The sequence below is a fragment of the Hyperolius riggenbachi genome, chromosome 4 (genome assembly GCF_040937935.1).
Source record: "Hyperolius riggenbachi isolate aHypRig1 chromosome 4, aHypRig1.pri, whole genome shotgun sequence".
NCBI lineage: Eukaryota > Metazoa > Chordata > Amphibia > Anura > Hyperoliidae > Hyperolius > Hyperolius riggenbachi.
In genome coordinates, this window is record NC_090649.1 from 419,367,052 (window position 1) to 419,386,758 (window position 19,707).

The 19,707-nt window shown below is 44.0% G+C and overlaps 1 protein-coding gene across 2 annotated transcripts in view; it reads left to right on the forward strand.

The window, feature by feature from the left end:
- The window catches only part of PNPT1 (polyribonucleotide nucleotidyltransferase 1), a 120,485-nt gene that overhangs the window by 75,072 nt on the left and 25,706 nt on the right, over positions 1-19,707 (forward strand). For both annotated transcript variants that reach the window (XM_068232424.1, XM_068232425.1), the window contains exons 16-19: positions 1,273-1,339; positions 3,632-3,721; positions 16,711-16,764; positions 18,564-18,670. In XM_068232424.1, the coding sequence (XP_068088525.1) occupies positions 1,273-1,339; positions 3,632-3,721; positions 16,711-16,764; positions 18,564-18,670 (318 nt within the window). The remainder of the gene's footprint in view (positions 1-1,272; positions 1,340-3,631; positions 3,722-16,710; positions 16,765-18,563; positions 18,671-19,707) is intronic.

The following is a 19,707-nucleotide window of genomic DNA, read 5'->3' on the forward strand; positions in this document are numbered from 1 at the left end:
TTTAACTTTCGGCCCACATTGTATTTGAGTTTGACACCCCTCGTCTAGGGTAGAGATGTGGCGAACGGTTCCCGAACCGTTCGCCGGCGAACATCTCTAAATCCATGGGCCTCTTACTACTTCCGGGTCGCAATGACCCGGAGTAGTACGCCTGCGCTGCCCGGCGGAGCGTGTCCTAGATCGCGCTCCCGTTGCCAGGCACTCTCTGCGCATGTGCGTGACGTCACGCTCATGCGCAGAGAGTGCCCGGCAACAGGTCTAGATCTAGGACGCGCTCCGCCGGGCAGCGCAGGCGTACTACTCCGGGTCATTGCGACCCGGAAGTAGTAAGAGGCCCAGAGAGGTTCGCCAGGCGAACTGTTCGGCCCAACACTAGGGGGTACTTGGGCTTGATGTAGTTCATTAAATTTGGAGTTTTATAAAATGATACTCCAATGTAAACAACTACACCAAATTGGTATTTTAGCTAAGTAAAGGCAATGGTAAATGTTTGGAAACTGTTAGGGCACTTTTACACTTCATGCCTTCCTATGCGAGAAATTGATTAAAGGGAACCTCAACTGAGATTAAAAAAAGGTTTCACTTGCCTGGGGCTTCGCCAAGCCCCCTGCAGCCATCCTGTCCCTATCTACCTGTCCCCCTCGACTATCTTCCCGTTCCCTTACCATGGATTAGTGTAGTTTTAGTCCAACTAAGAGTCGGCCCATGGCCGCGCGTATCTTTGTTCGTGTTCCCGTCATCAAGCGTGTCCTGCGCGGGGCAGTGAGAGAAAACTTGTACTGTACTTTTTCTTTTTTTATCTCAACTAAGGTTCCCTTTAAGTGTAAAAGGACCCTTAGAGAAAATTACTGTGTACTACTATTAGTGTTAAGGGGTAGTTGAGATAACATTGAGACACATTTATGATTATATTGGAATGCTTGCAATGCAGGGTCAGGATGTAGACTACATAATAAACAGAGCAGTGGGTAAATGGCATTTGATTTTATGACTGACAATCCCGCTTTAAAAATCCTTGTTCTATGTTGAAATAGTTTCATTTTATTATCAGTAGTGGGTGCCTTTAACTGTGTGATCTGATAGGTTGCTGCATTTTGCATTATAGCTATTTGTGCTGTCATTGTGGAAGAGGCTTTTGCTTTTGTTGAGCTTTTTCTCTTGTGATCATGGTTCTCCGTAAAGGATAATCTTGCAAAGAGTATTGGTGACCCTGACATGCTGAGTTTCATTGTATTTGGGTTCTCTACATTCAACAAATATTTTGCCTTTCAGTTCCCACCTTATGCAACAAATGAAATTGGCAAGGTTGTGGGCATGAACAGGAGAGAACTGGGTCATGGTAAGCTTTATGTATACCTTCAAATAAAATAATAACCCTCCAAAGTCCCAAATAAATACTACCCATGGTTAATGTAGGACTCTCTTCACCCCCACCCTTCAAGGCAAAAGAATTTTTTCAAAAAATGTATGAACAGTTCAGTAATCCATTACTTGACTAGCAGAGAGACACTGAGGTTGTACAAAGTGTGGGTCTTCAGACCAGAGCCGGATTAAGGCCATATAAGGACCCTGGCAGAGCAATGGATTTACAACTCTGTAGTTCAAATAAAATTCACAGAGGGAGTAATAGTAGGCTACAGCTGATATTAATCAGCACTGACGTGTGTGTGTGTGTGTGTGTGTGTGTGTGTGTGTGTGTGTGTGTGTGTGTGTGTGTGTGTGTGTGTGTGTGTTTTGTATTTTTTTTAATACACCACAAAAGGTTGGGGAAGCTCAAGGATAGTTGTACTGGCATGCATAAGACCGTAGTAGACAAATACAGAATTCTAATCCAATTTGAGTATTCTCATTAGGCCTGAACAATTTATCGTTTTCAGACCGAAATCGTGATCACGGAAACAACGATTCTGTGATCGTCAGAGCGGCGATTTCTGACAATATCCCTCCCGCTGTGCAGCAGTGTAACAGGTCAGCCAGACGGTCCATCTCCCGCTTGCCGCTCCATGTAAGTAGCGGCAGCTTAGCGGCTCTCACCATCTCCTTCCTTCTTCGTAGTGCTCTGAGACGCAAGTGATTGGCTTTTACCAGGCGCGAAATGTAATGCAGGAAAAAAGAATAGATTGAAAGCAGCCATGACCTCCTCGCACATCTCTGTGTTGTGTGACAGCGCTGCTGCGTTAGACCACAGTCGTTCTGGGATGCGTGGTAAAGTGACAGAAGAGAAGGCACCCGGCTCCGCCCACACGTCTATAAAACCGTGTTGGACCCCTGGAGTCACTCCCCTCAGCCTGGTGCCCACCAGCCCGGGCTTCAGTGATTTCATAGTCTACCCGTGGAGATGGGGAAAGAATGCCCACAACGTGACGCTAAGCCCCAGGACACCTGTCAGACACCAGCCAATCCTGCCCTGAGAGCCCGAGACACCGTCCATGACGGCACCAGGCCTGGCTCCGCTAGGTGCAACATCGGAGGGGAGGACAGCTGGCTGAGGGTGAGAAGCCGGTGTATGACTGCCCATATATCAGGAGATCCTGATTGTACAATCTTGCCTTTTTTTGTATAACTTGCCTAATCTGTCCTTTTCAATCTGATGGCTCATATTCTGGGGCAAAATTGTACAATCTAAAGTGTATGGTGATTGCCTGGTTGAGGTGGTTATGCCAGGCATGTGCAGATAAGTGGAAAGTCTAGTTTTTAGTTAACTATGTTGCCCTAAGCTTCTTTTGATTGTTGGTAGCTTTTAGGACTTGTTTTGTTGTTGTTTTACTTCGGATAAGTATGTGGCAGCTGCATTGTGCAAAGCGTCTGATATATTACCTTCTTGCAGTCTAACTGTCAGTTCTTTGCATCCTCACAAGTTTGCCTGAGTCGGCAAAAAAGGTCTACAACCGGCCCTGGTGTTATTAATAAGCCAAATTGTGGTTCCACTCCAGCCAGGCTTGATAACTGGCCCTTGCCTGCCCTGCGGACTCACAGAGCTAAGGGAAGGACTCTAAATTGCTGGTGCTGCTCACACAAACGGATCCTTGTGGCCGGGCCTGGGACAGTGCACAAAATCGTGAATCGAAATTCCAGTTCATATAGAAATTGTGCAGTTCAATCTTTTCCTAAAATCGTTCAGGCCTAATTCTCATATAATTTTATTGGGTGAAAATTGAATGTCTGTACAGCTCTTGCCCATCCAGTAAAACTGACCCTACATTCACAGTTCATAAGAGTAACTACTGTGTCCACTCACTAGTGGTCCTCTACAGGCAGTGGTTGCTGGTTAGGCTGCAAGATATAGGTTGAATAGATTCACCTAATGTCTATACTAGTCTTTTTGTAAAAGAAAAATATTTAAATATGTTCTTGTCCACCCAGAACCAAAAAATATGTTTGCTTACATTTTTAAAACCAATACACACTTGAAGGGCTCTAAAGCTCTATACATAGTAGAGTGTACATATACTGTATGAACCAATGGTGACTCAGCATTGCTTTTTATTTATCATTTTGAGAATGTGCACATGCTTTAACCAGGTAAACAACCAACCCATTCCACATTTAGAAGACGCTACTAGATGATGTCACAGGTTTATCATGTGTGATGTTAGTTGTGTGGTAACATTTGATATTGTATCATACATAGGCGCCTTAGCAGAAAAAGCATTGAAATCTGTCATTCCTAAGGACTTCCCCTTCACGATAAGAGTGACTGCTGAAGTACTGGAGTCAAATGGTAAGTAAAATAAAAACAGATGATGATTTATCGATTTTGGTTTGTTAGTATCTTTATATTGGTCTATGAACTCTGACTTTATGAAAGTGTTTTTGTATGTAATTGCATTACTTCACACCAGTTTGATTCAGACTTATTCAAACTCGAACTGAAAAATAAAAGTCAAAATAAACATGTTCTATTTCGTAAGTTGTCTGCTTATCGATCTTTCTCCTCTCCAGCATCCTGCTTGTCCACTGTGATCTAAAATAATCCATCCTTTATTTTAAAAATGGTGATGACCCCGTAACAGTTTCTGGGTCAGCACTCGGTCAACCAGTAATAACTTTTGAGCCAAAGGGAAACATGGACATCACCTTGCACATCAGTTGTTCTTTCACTTATAATTGACAGCAATTTATATAGTTAAAGGCCCTAAGGTTTTCAGCTTCCCGACAGACAAGTCTGACTAGATCTAGTCAGAACTAGAAGGAATTGTTGTTAGAAGATGAAAATGATGAGCTTTTTAGAGGAACTGGCTGCAAGCTAAGTATGTAATATTCATTTTCAAGTACATCATGTTTACTTTAAATAATTTTACTCGGTTCAGGTTCACTTTAACCACTTAAGGACTGCAGTCATAAAACCCCTTAAGGACCAGAGCCTTTTTTTCCATTCGGACCACTGCAGCTTTCACGGTTTATTGCTCAGTCATACAACCTACCACCTAAATGAATTCTACCTCCTTTTCTTGTCACTAATACAGCTTTCTTTCGGTGCTATTTGATTGCTGCTGCGAGTTTTAGTTTTTATTATATTCATCAAAAAAGACATGAATTTTGTCAAAAAAATGACTTTTTTAACTTTCTGTGCTGACAGTTTTCAAATAAAGTAAAATTTCCTATACATTTGAGCGCGAAAGTTATTCTGCTACATGTCTTTGATAAAAAAAAAACCCATTCAGTGTATATTTATTGGATTGGGTAAAAGTTATAGCGTTTACAAACTATGGTGCAAAAAGTGAATTTTCCCATTTTCAAGCATCTCTGACTTTTCTGCGCACCTGTCAGATTTCATGAGGGGCTAAAATTCCAGGATAGTACAAATACCCCCCAAATGACCCCATTTTGGAAAGAAGACATCCCAAAGTATTCAGTGAGAGGCATGGTGAGTTCATAGAAGATTTTATTTTTTGTCACAAGTTAGCGGAAAATGACACTTTGTAACAAAACAAAAAAAAAAAAAAGTTTCCTTTTCTTCTAACTTGCGACAAAAAAAAATGAAATCTGCCACGGACTCACTATGCTCCTCTCTGAATACCTTGAAGTGTCTACTTTCCAAAATGGGGTCATTTGTGGGGTGTGTTCACTGTCCTGGCATTTTGGGGGGTGCCTAATTGTAAGCACCCCTGTAAAGCCTAAAGATGCTCATTGGACTTTGGGCCCCTTAGCGCAGTTAGGCTGCAAAAAAGTGCCACACATGTGGTATTGCCGTACTCAGGAGAAGTAGTATAATGTGTTTTGGGGTGTATTTTTACACATACCCATGCTGGGTGGGAGAAATATCTCCGTAAATGACAATTGTTTTCTTTTTTTAACACACAATTGTCAATTTATAGATATATTTCTCCCACTCAGCATGGGTATGTGGAAAAATACACCCCAAAACACATTATACTACTTCTCCTGAGTACGGCGATACCACATGTGTGGCACTTTTTTGCACCCTAACTGCGCTAAGGGGCCCAAAGTCCAATGAGTACCTTTAGGATTTCACAGGTCATTTTGAGAAATTTCGTTTCAAGACTGCTCCTCACGGTTTAGGGCCCCTAAAATGCCAGGACAGTATAGGAATCCCACAAATTACCCCATTTTAGAAGGAAGACACCCCAAGGTATTCCATTAGGAGGATGGTGAGTTCATAGAAGATTTTTTTTTTTGTCACAAGTTAGCGGAAATTGATTTGAATTGTTTTTTTTCACAAAGTGTCATTTTCTGCTAACTTGTGACAAAAATAAAATCTTCTATGAACTCACCATACTCCTAACGGAATACCTTGGGGTGTCTTCTTTCTAAAATGGGGTCATTTGTGGGGTTCCTATACTGCCCTGGCATTTTAGGGGCCCTAAACTGTGAGGAGTAGTCTTGAAACCAAATGTCGCAAAATGACCTGTGAAATCCTAAAGGTACTCATTGGACTTTGGGCCCCTTAGCGCACTTAGGGTGCAAGAAAGTGCCACACATGTGGTACCGCCGTACTCAGGAGAAGTAGTATAATGTGTTTTGGGGTGTATTTTTACACATACAGATGCTAGGTGGGAGAAATATCTCTGTAAATGACAATTATTTGATTTTTTTTACACACAATTGTCCATTTACAGAGAGATTTCTCCCACCCAGCATGGATATGTATAAAAATACACCTCAAAACACATTATACTACTTCTTCTGAGTACGGCGATACCACATGTGTGACACTTTTTTGCAACCTAGGTGCGCTAAGGGGCCTAACGTCCTATACACAGGTCATTTTGAGGCATTTGGATTCTAGACTACTCCTCACGGTTTAGGGCCCCTAAAATGCCAGGGCAGTATAGGAACCCCACAAGTGACCCCATTTTAGAATGAAGACACCCCAAGGTATTCCGTTAGGGGTATGGTGAGTTCATAGAAGATTTTTTTTTTGTCACAAGTTAGCGGAAAATGACACTTTGTGAAAAAAAAAACAATACATATCAATTTCCGCTAACTTGTGACAAAAAATAAAATCTTCTATGAACTCGCCATACTCCTAACGGAATACCTTGGGGTGTCTTCTTTCTAGAATGGGGTCATTTGTGGGGTTCCAATACTGCCCTGGCATTTTAGGGGCCCTAAACCGTGAGTAGTCGTCTTGAACCCAAATGTCTCAAAATGACCTGTGAAATCCTAAAGGTACTCATTGGACTTTGGGCCCCTTAGCACAGTTAGGCTGCAAAAAAGTGTCACACATGTGGTATCGCCGTACTCAGAAGAAGTAGTATAATGTGTTTTGTGGTGTATTTTTACATATAACCATGCTGGGTGGGAGAAATATCTCTGTAAATGACACATTTTTGATTTTTTTTACACACAATTGTCCATTTACAGAGAGATTTCTCCCACCCAGCATGGGTATGTGTAAAAATACACCACAAAACACATTATACTACTTCTCCTGAGTATGGCGATACTACATGTGTGACACTTTTTTGCAGCCTAGGTGCGCTAAGGGGCCCAACGTCCTATTCACAGGTCATTTTGAGGCATTTGTTTTCTAGACTACTCCCCACGGTTTAGGGCCCCTAAAATGCCAGGGCAGTATAGGAACCCCACAAGTGACCCCATTTTAGAAAGACAACACCCCAAGGTATTCCGTTAGGGGTATGGTGAGTTCATAGAAGATTTTATTTTTTGTCACAAGTTAGTGAAAAATGACACTTTGTGAAAAAAAACAATAAAAATCCAATTTCCGCTAACTTGTGACAAAAAATAAAATCTTCTATGAACTCATCATACACCTAACAGAATACCTTGGGGTGTCTTCTTTCTAAAATGGGGTCACTTGTGGGGTTCCTATACTGCCCTGGCATTTTACGGGCCCAAAACTGTGAGTAGTCTGGAAACCAAATTTCTCAAAATGACTGTTCAGGGGTATAAGCATCTGCAAATTTTGATGACAGGTGGTCTATGAGAGGGCAAATTTTGTGGAAACGGTCATAAGCAGGGTGGCCTCTTAGATGACAGGATGTATTGGGCCTGATCTGATGGATAGGAGTGCTAGGGGGGTGACAGGAGGTGATTGATGGGTGTCTCAGGGGGCGGTTAGAGGGGAAAATAGATGCAATCAATGCACTGGGGAGGTGATCGGAAGGGGGTCTGAGGGGGATCTGAGGGTTTGGCCGAGTGATCAGGAGCCCACACGGGGCAAATTAGGGCCTGATCTGATGGGTAGGTGTGCTAGGGGGTGACAGGAGGTGATTTATGGGTGTCTCAAGGTGTGATTAGAGGGGGGAAATAGATGCAAGCAATGCACTAGCGAGGTGATCAGGGCTGGGGTCTGAGGGCGTTCTGAGGTGTGGGCGGGTGATTGGGTGCCCGCAAGGGGCAGATTAGGGTCTAATCTGATGGGTAACAGTGACAGGTGGTGATAGGGGGTGATTGATGGGTAATTAGTGGGTGTTTAGAGGAGAGAATAGATGTAAACAATGGATTTGGGAGGTGATCTGATGTCGGATCTGCGGGCGATCTATTGGTGTGGGTGGGTGATCAGATTGCCCGCAAGGGGCAGGTTAGGGGCTGATTGATGGGTGGCAGTGACAGGGGGTGATTGATGGGTGGCAGTGACAGGGGGTGATTGACAGGTGATCAGTGGGTTATTACAGGGAAGAACGGATGTAAATAATGCACTGGCGAATCGATAAGGGGGGGGGGGGGGTTGAGGGCAATCTGAGTGTGTGGGCGGGCGATTGGGTGCCCGCAAGGGTCTAATCTGATGGGTAACAGTGACAGGTGGTGATGGGGGGTGATTGATGGGTAATTAGTGGGTGTTTAGAGGAGAGAATAGATGTAAACGATGGATTTGGGAGGTGATCTGATGTCGGATCTGCGGGCGATCTATTGGTGTGGGTGGGTGATCAGATTGCCCGCAAGGGGCAGGTTAGGGGCTGATTGATGGGTGGCAGTGACAGGGGGTGATTGATGGGTGGCAGTGACAGGGGGTGATTGACAGGTGATCAGTGGGTTATTACAGGGAAGAACGGATGTAAATAATGCACTGGCGAATCGATAAGGGGGGGGGTTGAGGGCAATCTGAGTGTGTGGGCGGGCGATTGGGTGCCCGCAAGGGTCTAATCTGATGGGTAACAGTGACAGGTGGTGATAGGGGGTGATTGATGGGTGATTGATGGGTAATTAGTGGGTGTTTAGAGGAGAGAATAGATGTAAACGATGGATTTGGGAGGTGATCTGATGTCGGATCTGCGGGCGATCTATTGGTGTGGGTTAGTGATCAGATTGCCCGCAAGGGGCAGGTTAGGGGCTGATTGATGGGTGGCAGTGACAGGGGGTGATTGACGGGTGATTGACGGGTGATTGACGGGTGATTGACAGGTGATTGACAGTTGATCAGGGGGGATAGATGCATACAGTACGCAGGGGGGGGGGGGTCTGGGGAGAATCTAAGGGGTGGGGGGGTGATCAGGAGGGAGCAGGGGGCAGTTTAGGGACTAAAAAAAAAAATAGCGTTGACAGATAGTGACAGGGAGTGATTGATGGGTGATTAGGGGGGTGATTGTGTGCAAATGGTGGTCTGGGGGGTGGGCAGGGGGGGGTCTGAGGGGTACTGTGGGCGATCAGGGGGCAGGGGGGGGCAGATCAGTGTGTTTGGGTGCAGACTAGGGTGGCTGCAGCCTGCCCTGGTGGTCCCTCGGACACTGGGACCACCAGGGCAGGAGGCAGCCTGTATAATACACTTTGTATACATTACAAAGTGTATTATACACGATCGCGGGGTTAACAACCCGCCGGCGCTTCCGATTGGCCGGCGGGTTGACGTCGCGGGTGGGCGGAGCCTATTGCCGGTGGATGCGCGCGCATCCCAGCGCGCGATCCCCGGCCAGAGAGTGCCCCAGGACCTGACGCCAATCTGCGTTACGTGGTCCTGGGGCTGCCACTTTGCCGCCGCCAATATGAAGTAGGCGGTCGGCAAGTGGTTAAAGGACCACTTTCGTAAAAAATGTAAATTGCATGTGTATGCATATGTATATAAAATGTACATTTGTTCCTGCTTAAAATGCTCTATAAATTTCTTTTTTTTCTATGTTGCTGTCACTAACAATACATTTTTTAAAAATCTGACAAGTTTTGGACTAGTCCCTCTCTTCATGAGGGATTCTCTGTACTTTCAAAAACACTTACTAAACCACAGTTGCTCATTCCAACTACCAAAATAGTGTGCAAGCGAGTAGGAAGGCTGACTGGCATCTTTGTATAGATCTTTTCCATAGAGTGTGTTTGTAAAGAATAAAGAAGCAGTAGATTGTTGTACCATGTTAGCCATCAGTAAAAGCAAGGAGTTTTGAATTAGGATGATACCATTTATTGGCTAACTTAGAGATGAATAAACAGTAAGCTTTCAGCTTATAATAAGCCTTCGTCTGACCAAGTCCGACGAAGGCTTATTATAAAGAAAGACACAAAAAATCATCAGGAGATGTAGTTCTAATCCTGTCCGATTTGTACTGTCTAGCAACATAGAAAAAAAGTAATTTTTAGTAGATAAACTTTTTACAATTTTGTGTACACATATTTTATATTTTAAAATTGTTAGTGATGGTGGTTGTTTAACCTCCTTAGCGGTATGGACGAGCTCAGCTGCTCAGCTGCTTTCTTTTGGTGCTATTTGATTGCTGCTGCGATTTTTACTTTTTATTATATTCATCAAAAAAGACATGAATTTTGGCAAAAAAATGATTTTTTTTTTTAACTTTCTGTGCTGACATTTTTCAAATAAAGTAACATTTCTGTATACATGCAGCACGAAAAATGTGGACAAACCTGTTTTTGATAAAAAAAAAAAAACCCATTCAGCCTATATCTATTGGTTTGGATAAAAGTTATAGCATTTACAAACTATGGTGCAAAAAGTGAATTTTCCCATTTTCAAGCATCTCTGACTTTTCTGACCACCTGACATGTTTCATGAGGGGCTAGAATTCCAGGATAGTATAAATACCCCTAAATGACCCCATTTTGGAAAGAAGACATCCCAAAGAATTCACTGAGAGGCTTGGTGAGTTCATAGAAGATATTATTTTTTGTCACAAGTTAGCGGAAAATGACACTTTGTGACAAAAAAAAAGAAAAAAAGTTTCCATTTCTTCTAACTTGCGACAAAAAAAAATGAAATCTGCCACAGACTCACCATGCCCCTCTCTGAATACCTTGAAGTGTCTACTTTCCAAAATGGGGTCATTTGTGGGGTGTGTTTACTGTCCTGGCATTTTGGGGGTGCCTAATTGTAAGCACCCCTGTAAAGCCTAAAGGTGCTCATTGGACTTTGGACCCCTTAGCCCAGTTAGGCTGCAAAAAAATGCCACACATGTGGTATTGCCGTACTCAGGAGAAGTAGTATAATGTGTTTTGGGGTGTATTTTTACACATACCCATGCTGGGTGGAAGAAATCTCTCTGCAAATGACAATTTTTTTTTTTTTTTTTTTTTTTTTTTTTTTTACACACAATTGTCCATTTAGAGAGATCTTTCTCCCACTCAGCATGGGTATGTGTAAAAACACATTATACTACTTCTCCTGAGTACGGCAATACCACGTGTGGCACTTTTTTGCACCCTAACTGCGCTAAGGGGCCCAAAGTCCAATGAGTACCTTTAGGATTTCACAGGTCATTTTGCGACATTTGGTTTCCAGACTACCCACGGTTTAGGGCCCCTTAAATGCCAGGGCAGTATGGGAACCCCACAAATGACCCCATTTTAGAAAGAAGACACCCAAAGGTATTCCGTTAGGAGTATGGCGAGTTCATAGAATATTTTATTTTTTGTCAGTACGCAAGGCGGCCTTCTGCCCCCGTTCAAGTCTGGTGGTAACGAGCCGTTGGGGGAAGCCCTGGCGACTAGGCCGAGCAGTGCCACAGCATCGGATTCCTTCTAACTTTAAGTGCTGATAGAGGGCCACACTTGTGTAATAGTTGTCCACATAAAGATGGTACCCCTTCTGGAACAAGGGTGACACCAAGTCCCACACAACCTTTCCACTGCTCCCCAGGTAGTCAGGGCATCCGACCGGCTCCAATTTTGAGTCTTTTCCCTAATAAGTTCCTAGAGATGTTGCGCTCCACCCACAGACAATACTTTTCCATCCAAATCTAATACCGGTTCGCCACACCGAAAAGATAAGTAGTGAAGTCACAAAAGGTGCAGGCGCTACTGCGGTCTCCCGGGGTGTTGTTGTCGCACAATTCCCTCTCCTCACTTCCTCCGTGAGATGTCCAGAAAGTGCACAGCAGCCCTCAGGTCGATTTTACATATAGGGAAAAAAAACAAATAACACAGCACATAGGGTAATAACGTCTGGTAATGAGTTTTAAAACCTCCACCTGCCCCACATCACACCGGTGTAGCACACTCCAATGCCAATGTATATAGATTGCGCTCACCAGATAATGTGGCTGCTCGATCACAAACAGCACACAACGCTTGTTATAAATAGCCAATCGATCATGGGACTCCTTAATCTTGCTTCAAACACCCTGTAGTCCTACTCAATGGAACCTCCGTGCATAATGAGAGAAAACACACAATAGTGCAATATCTTTACACTTTCTATGGCACCTCCACCTCACCCTGGTGCAGCACCCTGTGCAGTAACTAAAATGCGCTCACCAGATGCATTGGCTGCTCAGTCACAAACAGCAAAATAAGCCCAGCAGTTTTCAGGTTAAAATCCTGTTCCTTCAGATGTAGCTTCCTTAAAAACTAAACAGAACCTTCCATTGCGCAGTACTACTTTAATATACATAAAAACTTCCAAGAATTGCACTCACATTTTCCATAAAGTTAAAAGGCATATACAGATAAAACTCCAGCGTCCTGGATCACAACAGCATGCTCTCCTTGGTGTGCCGACCTCTAGCCCCGCCCAATCAGGCCTGATTGTTCGCCCGCACTTGCGTTCAGCCCCCCCCCCCGGGCGGGGCTAGAGGTCGGCACACCAAGGAGAGCATGCTGTTGTGATCCAGGACGCTGGAGTTTTATCTGTATATGCCTTTTAACTTTATGGAAAATGTGAGTGCAATTCTTGGAAGTTTTTATGTATATTAAAGTAGTACTGCGCAATGGAAGGTTCTGTTTAGTTTTTAAGGAAGCTACATCTGAAGGAACAGGATTTTAACCTGAAAACTGCTGGGCTTATTTTGCTGTTTGTGACTGAGCAGCCAATGCATCTGGTGAGCGCATTTTAGTTACTGCACAGGGTGCTGCACCAGGGTGAGGTGGAGGTGCCATAGAAAGTGTAAAGATATTGCACTATTGTGTGTTTTCTCTCATTATGCCCGGAGGTTCCATTGAGTAGGACTACAGGGTGTTTGAAGCAAGATTAAGGAGTCCCATGATCGATTGGCTATTTATAACAAGCGTTGTGTGCTGTTTGTGATCGAGCAGCCACATTATCTGGTGAGCGCAATCTATATACATTGGCATTGGAGTGTGCTACACCGGTGTGATGTGGGGCAGGTGGAGGTTTTAAAACTCATTACCAGACGTTATTACCCTATGTGCTGTGTTATTTGTTTTTTTTCCCTATATGTAAAATCGACCTGAGGGCTTTTCCCTTATAAACCCTAAAACGACATGTATAGCCTGTGGCCCTTTCACAGAGCTTATACAGTTTCACCCCATACCGGGCGCGCTTGCTTGGGATGTACTGTTTGATGCCAAGGCGCCCGGTAAAGCGTAAGAGGGACTAGTCTACGCAGATGTTCTGTTCAGGGGTATAAGCATCTGCAAATGTTGATGACAGGTGGTCTATGAGGGGCCGAATTTTGTGGAGCCGGTCATAAGCTGGGTGGCCCTTTTCATGACAGGTTTTGTCGTCATTGAAGTGCAGGAAGCACAGGATGGACTCAAATCGTGTCCTGGACATGGCAGCAGAGTACAAGGGAACATGATGTACTGGGTTCGTAGACCAATGCGACCGCAATACATTCTGTTTCATTAGTCCCAAGTGAAGGATAAGGGCCAAAAAGATTTTAATTTCGGAAACTTGGACTGGTTTCCATCGGAAAGGCTGGGCATAGCTGCTCTCCGGGTGCTCGGTGATGAATTGTGTGGCTTTACGGTTGGTCTCAACCACAATTAAGTCCAAGAGAACCTGGGTGATGAACAGCTGCAAAAAGTCTAGGGCCGTTCCTAGATGAGCTGTCGCCACCTGGACTCCAGACTGGGCGGTGAAAGGGGGCACTACGGGTGCGGCGGAATCAGGGGATTGCCAATCTGTATGTGCCAGCACCTCTGGGAGTCTATGGGTACTACGGGCCCGTCTTCTTGGTGGCTGCGACGGGGTTACTACTGCACGTGCCACCGTGCCAGTTTCAACTTCCATGCTGGCGCTCACCACTTCACCAGGGTCTACGGAAGTACTGGTACTAAGTCCAGGAGGTGCTGCGCTGCTGGTGCCTGCCTCACCAAGAAAACTCTCATCAGCGCTAGCACAACCCTGCCGCCCTTGAGGCGGATTTTGCGCCACCTGCGGTCTAACGACATGGGGTCTGGTACGCCTGGCTTTAGCCAGGACCAAAACCTCGTCATCACTTTCGGTCAGAGAACCACTGCTTTCCACAGGTTCAAATTCGGACCCGGATGATTCGTCGGCTGAGTCTTCCCAAACGCTCTCATCCGACTGGTCCATGTACCTGTATACCTCCTCATCGGAAATCCCCCTTCTTGCCATTGTGGACTGCTAAATTTATGGGGTTTTCCTCCGAGACTACCCAGAAAAAAAGAGCACCTACCTAGCAAAAGGGAGTATTTGAGAGGTAGAAAGCTGCGGTCACTGAGTTTTGATTAAAAAAAAAATCAAAACTGATCTTTACAGCGCCACAGCTAGTGTACAGTGTTTTTGCAGTGATCAGAAAAAAAAAATCTGTCACTACAGTGGGGCGGCTGAACGCAAGTGCGGGCGAACGATCAGGCCTGATCGGGTAAACACTGCGTTTTTAGTGGAGCCTACACTAAGGTGACCCTAATGTACTACTATAGATCTGTCCGATCAGGAATGATCACTAGATACTATATAGTACCAATGCTGATTAGCGACAGTGATGGCGCTAATCGGCGACTAATTGGTGAATGCGGTGCAGTGGGCTGGGCACTAACTGACCCTAACAAAGGGGCCTAGCTAACTGGCCTAACTGCTAACACTAGTGATACTAAAAAAAGTGTCAGTTTTCACTGATCACTGTTTTTAGATCACTAGGATAGTAACAGGGGGATGATCTGGGGTGGGGGGGTTTGGGGGTGGTGGCGAGTGGGGTCTCAGAGGCAATCAAACAATCACGGGACAATCAAAGCCGATCACGGGACAATCAAAGCCGATCACGGGACAATCAAATACAATTACAGCACAATCAAATCCAATCACAGCACAAGCAAATCTGATGCACTCGGAAGGTGGTGGTTGGAGTTGGTGGGGGGAGGGTGGGGTTGGGGGTGGCGGGAAGTGGGGTCTCAGAGGCAATCAAACAATTACAGCACAATCGAATCCAATCACCGCACAATCAAATCTGATGCACTCGGAAGGTGGTGGGGGTGGTGGTGGGGTGGGGGATGGTGGGAAGTGGGGTCTCAGAGGCGCTAAGGGCTTGTTTCCACTACATGCAGATTTGGACGCAGAAAAACGAATAAATGACTTTTTGGGAAAATCTGCATCAGAAAAATTGCGTTTAGTGGAAACAGACCCATAGGCATTCATTGGAGTCAGTTTTTCTATGTCCATTCTGCATCCAATCTGCGTGTAGTGGAAACAGGCCCTAACTCGATCGGAACGCAATGTGAACAAGGCCTTATAGATTATTTCAATAGATTAGACATTAGATTTTGTAATTATTATTTAGTATTTATATAGTCTCGTCACTCACTGTACCTCAGAGGAACTCACAATCTAATCCCTACCATAGATATATGTGTATGTATCGTGTAGTCATGTGTGTGTATTGTAGTCTAGGGCCAATTTAGGGGGAATCCAGTTAATTTATATGTATGTTTTTGGGATTTGGGAGGAAAGCGCAGTGCCCAGAGGAAACCCACATAGACGCGGAGAACATACAAACACCATGCAGATAGTGCCCCGGCCGGGATACGAACCAGGGACCCAGCGCTGCCAGGTGGGCATTAGTAGCACCACTCAGTTTAGGTTCTGCATTACTTTGCACTGCATTGCGCAGTAGCAAGCTTTGCAGCTGCACTGGCAAGATCGATACTTGTTGGAATCTTGTCTAATATTGAGTGGTGCAGAGTGGAAGGAAAGGTAAATGATGAGTATCTGGATGGAGGCAGCTGATTTTGACGCATTGCTGCGATGATCATTTTGGCGCCAGCGCTTCATGCCCTGGGTTTGTGCAGGGGCAGGGTGAGCCGTTTTTTAGCTTCATCCTGTGCCAGAATGTCCCACGCTGATGATAAATGGACTCATCTGGAAGACACCGATCTATTACCTGATCTGCCACTAATCTATTAAGTGTATGGGTAGCATAAAGATCCTGTTTAGGAGCCCAGACACTGACCTCTTCCTTCACCAGAGACTGTCTGTGCTTTTGGCTGCAATTTTCTTACATAGATTCAGCCTGTGCCTTACTCCTTGCTGTCCTGAATAGCATGCAGTGAAGTAACCCCACAGAGTCTTAAATAAAGCTTTTATACTCTACAGCTTCTGATCATGTGATCAGAATTTCAGTGCAGGACAGACACAGCAGGGAGCCAGTACCAAAAGCTGCTCCACCATCTGTTCTGCTCCACTGACTCGCATATAAGCCGAAGGGGTAACTTTTCAGCACATTTTTGTGCTGAAAAATTAGGCTTATAAGCGAATATATTCAGGGTATTATTTTTTTTATTATCATTTCTGGAGCTGATATGCATTTAAGAAGACTGCAATAAAATGTAACTGTGACCAGCATTACTCTAACAGCCCAATTTAGTGAGATGATTCAATAGACCGTATAGAGAATATTAAAAATAAATGCTGCAGTGGATTATACATTTTAAAAAGGTGTAAACCCAATCTGAATCTTCTTATTGATCGTCTAATCCCATGAAATTTGTGTGACTGAACTATACCACCAGCAAAACAGTACTGAACTTTTATTTTAGTTATTTTTGAAATGACCAATACCTGTAATTTTATGCATTATGTCCACCCCAGTTCATGTAAAACAATTACCGTATTTAGTAATATATTGTTCTTCTGTTGTATATTAGGCTCTTCTTCCATGGCTTCTGCTTGTGGCGGCTCTCTGGCCTTGATGGATGCAGGTAATGATATTTGTACCGCCGCAAGTTGTCACTTGCATGAGAGGACCTTAGCCAGTGTGTAAAATGTTCTTTTGTGGAGCCCCGCCCCTAGCTCTGCTGCTTATCCTCTTGCAGAGTCGGCTTAGCCTAAAGGCCATTACATGGGCTAGCCGCTAAACTGATGTTGCCTGAAAGGGGTTGGGACCTCATCCCATGGGCGAGCTGGCTGGGTCAAGGCTGTACAGGTGCATGGTTAGCCTGCAGGTTGATGATGCATTCTATGTCAATGCGGGGGAGAACAAAGTTGTCGGCCATCGCTCGACTGAGTTGATCCAGCTGGCGGATCAATGGCCAGGCGGCGGCCGGGGGCTCTTAATTATTAGTAGAGGTGGTCTCTATCGACCACCTCAGCTGACTTTAAAGTGTTCCTGAGATGGGAACACACACACACACACACACACCCCTACACCCCTTATCGCTCCATTGCCGTCCTCGTTCCAACTGATCCTGGAAAAAATCCTTCAGTCAGTGCAGGCATAGTCCTGCGGCCGCGTGCACTAGCCCATCGTGCTCCTGTCGCCGGGATGGCAAAGAAGCGATAAGCCTGGAGGATGCCCCAGGTATGTTTTTTTTTTTTTTTTTTATCCCCATCTCAGGTTTTCTTTAATGTTGAGTATGTACCAGCCTTAAAGTAGACCACATTTTGACCATTAGCTTGTAGCAAATTATTGTCAGTTGATGTGGATTTTATGCTAATTTTCTTTCACATACTGTATATGCAATTTTGAAAACTGATTAAATGCTGCTGCAGTGATCTTGGGCAGCTAAAATTTTTCTATGCTCCATCCTATTACTGCCTCTGCCACCAACCTTTAGGGGCGTTCAGTTTGACAACATATATTAAACGCCTGACGAAATATGTCTAAGAGCCCTTTTCCACTAGCTGCGTTTTTAGCAAAAACTCAAAACCCATGCGTTTGCTGATTCACAAGTGCAGCCTGTTTAAAATAAGAATCGTGGGTGGCCTTTTCTACTTCTGCATTCTGATTTTCTGCAATTAGTCGCGTCCGCGCTTCAATGTAAAGTATAGGAACGCATGAAAAACGTATAGAAACGCTTTTGCGTTTTTTTTTTCTTGTCTTTGCACTGATCATTTTATTTAACCACTGGAATTAATCTATTTTCAAAAATCAGGGCAACACTTTTTCAGCCAATCACAGCAAAGACTCAAACGTACAAAAAATGCACATCAAAATATCTAGACATATTGCAAAAAACACAAATGCAATGCATGCGTTTAGTTTTGCGTTTTGCAGTGGAAAAGGGCCCTAAGGCTGGGAGAACACTTGTCTGTGCAGAAAACAATGCATTTTCTGCGATGTGCGTTTCTGTGGTTTATCCTGAGTTTGCGTTTTCTCCTTTGCGTTTTAAGTGCCTTTTTTGTGCGTTTCCGGTTTTTACATTCAACGAGTGAAAAAATTACATTCTCTTTTTATTTTTTTCAAAACCCTATTAAATCGCATGCGATTTTCATTTCCCATAAGATATCATTGATGCAAATCACATGTGAATAGTTTACAGAATGTGGGAAGAAGGAAGTTGCTGTGTGATTTTTTTTTTTTTTTTTTAAAACTCCCGTAAAATCGGATTGGAAATCGCACACCAATGTGATTTGTGTGCCGTCCATAGGCTTACATTATGTGCCATTTCACAAAAATATTTCTGCATAGCGGAAAACACATGTGCATCCAATAAGAGTGCACCCAGCGCAAAAGTTATTGTAGCAGTAATGATGCATGTTTTGTGTTTGCAATGCTTAGGGGTGCCGATTTCTGCTCCTGTCGCTGGTGTCGCAGTCGGATTAATTACAAAATACAATACAGAGAGAGGAGAACTTGAAGATTATCGCATACTTACGGATATATTGGTCAGTATCTATTATTTTTTTTACTAGAAGTGATTTGCTCACTGACGTTCTGCACTATGAACTAGCTTTATTGAACATAAGACAGGTTCAGTGATGGTTTACATAGTATAGGCAATACACATACACATCATTTGGATAGTACAAAATAAGGGGGAGGGTGGAGTAGGAACGGAGGGGTAGTGCTGTGTAGGGAGAAAGCCGACACATCCAATACAATTCTTTATTCGTTTTGTATAAAAACAGCCAATGATTCAGAACCATGTAGGGCCCCTTTATCAAGGCAAGGTTTGCTCGTAGGTAAAAAAATGTCTAGGTTCGGTTCCTGATTTTGTTCTTTCTTTTTTATACTGTTGATTTTTGCCTACGAGCAAACCTTGCCTTGATAAAGGGGCCTTACGTGGTTCCGAAACATTGGCTGTTTTTATACAAAATGTGTAAAGCACTGTATTGGGTGTGCCAGCTTTTCTCCCTTACTTGTCATATAGGGGAATCGTCCTTTTTTTTTTTTTTTGCGTTTTTTTTTTTTTCCTTTACTTGCTTAGCGCTTGTTCACTCTGGAGGTGTTTTGTGAATTTTTTTTTTTTTTTTAGGAGCTGGCGATTTTCAAAATCGCCCTGAAAGCGCTTGTGCAATGATTCTCTATGAGAGAGTTCACATCGGAGTGGTTCGTTTGCGATCCACTCAGCAAAGCGGTGCCTGTACCATTTTTGAGGCGATTCCGACACAATGGAAGGTATAGGAAAAATGCCAAACGCTCACAAAATCCCTTTGTGCGGCGATTGCATTCGTGTTTTTAAGAATAAATACATTGTATTTATTATTTTCTGGGTCAAAGAGTTCACTTCCTGACTTGTGTCAGGGAGTGACTTAAAAAAACGCTCTGGAAGAGTGCTTAGAAAAGCACTTTTAAGCAGAAAAGCAACGCCCACCCAAGCGCCGGGAATCGGACATAATTGCGTCAAAAAGAACAAAATGCAAACGCAACGCAATGGGAATAAGGCCTTTGAAATAGCGACAAAATTGATGCGTTCGCAAAT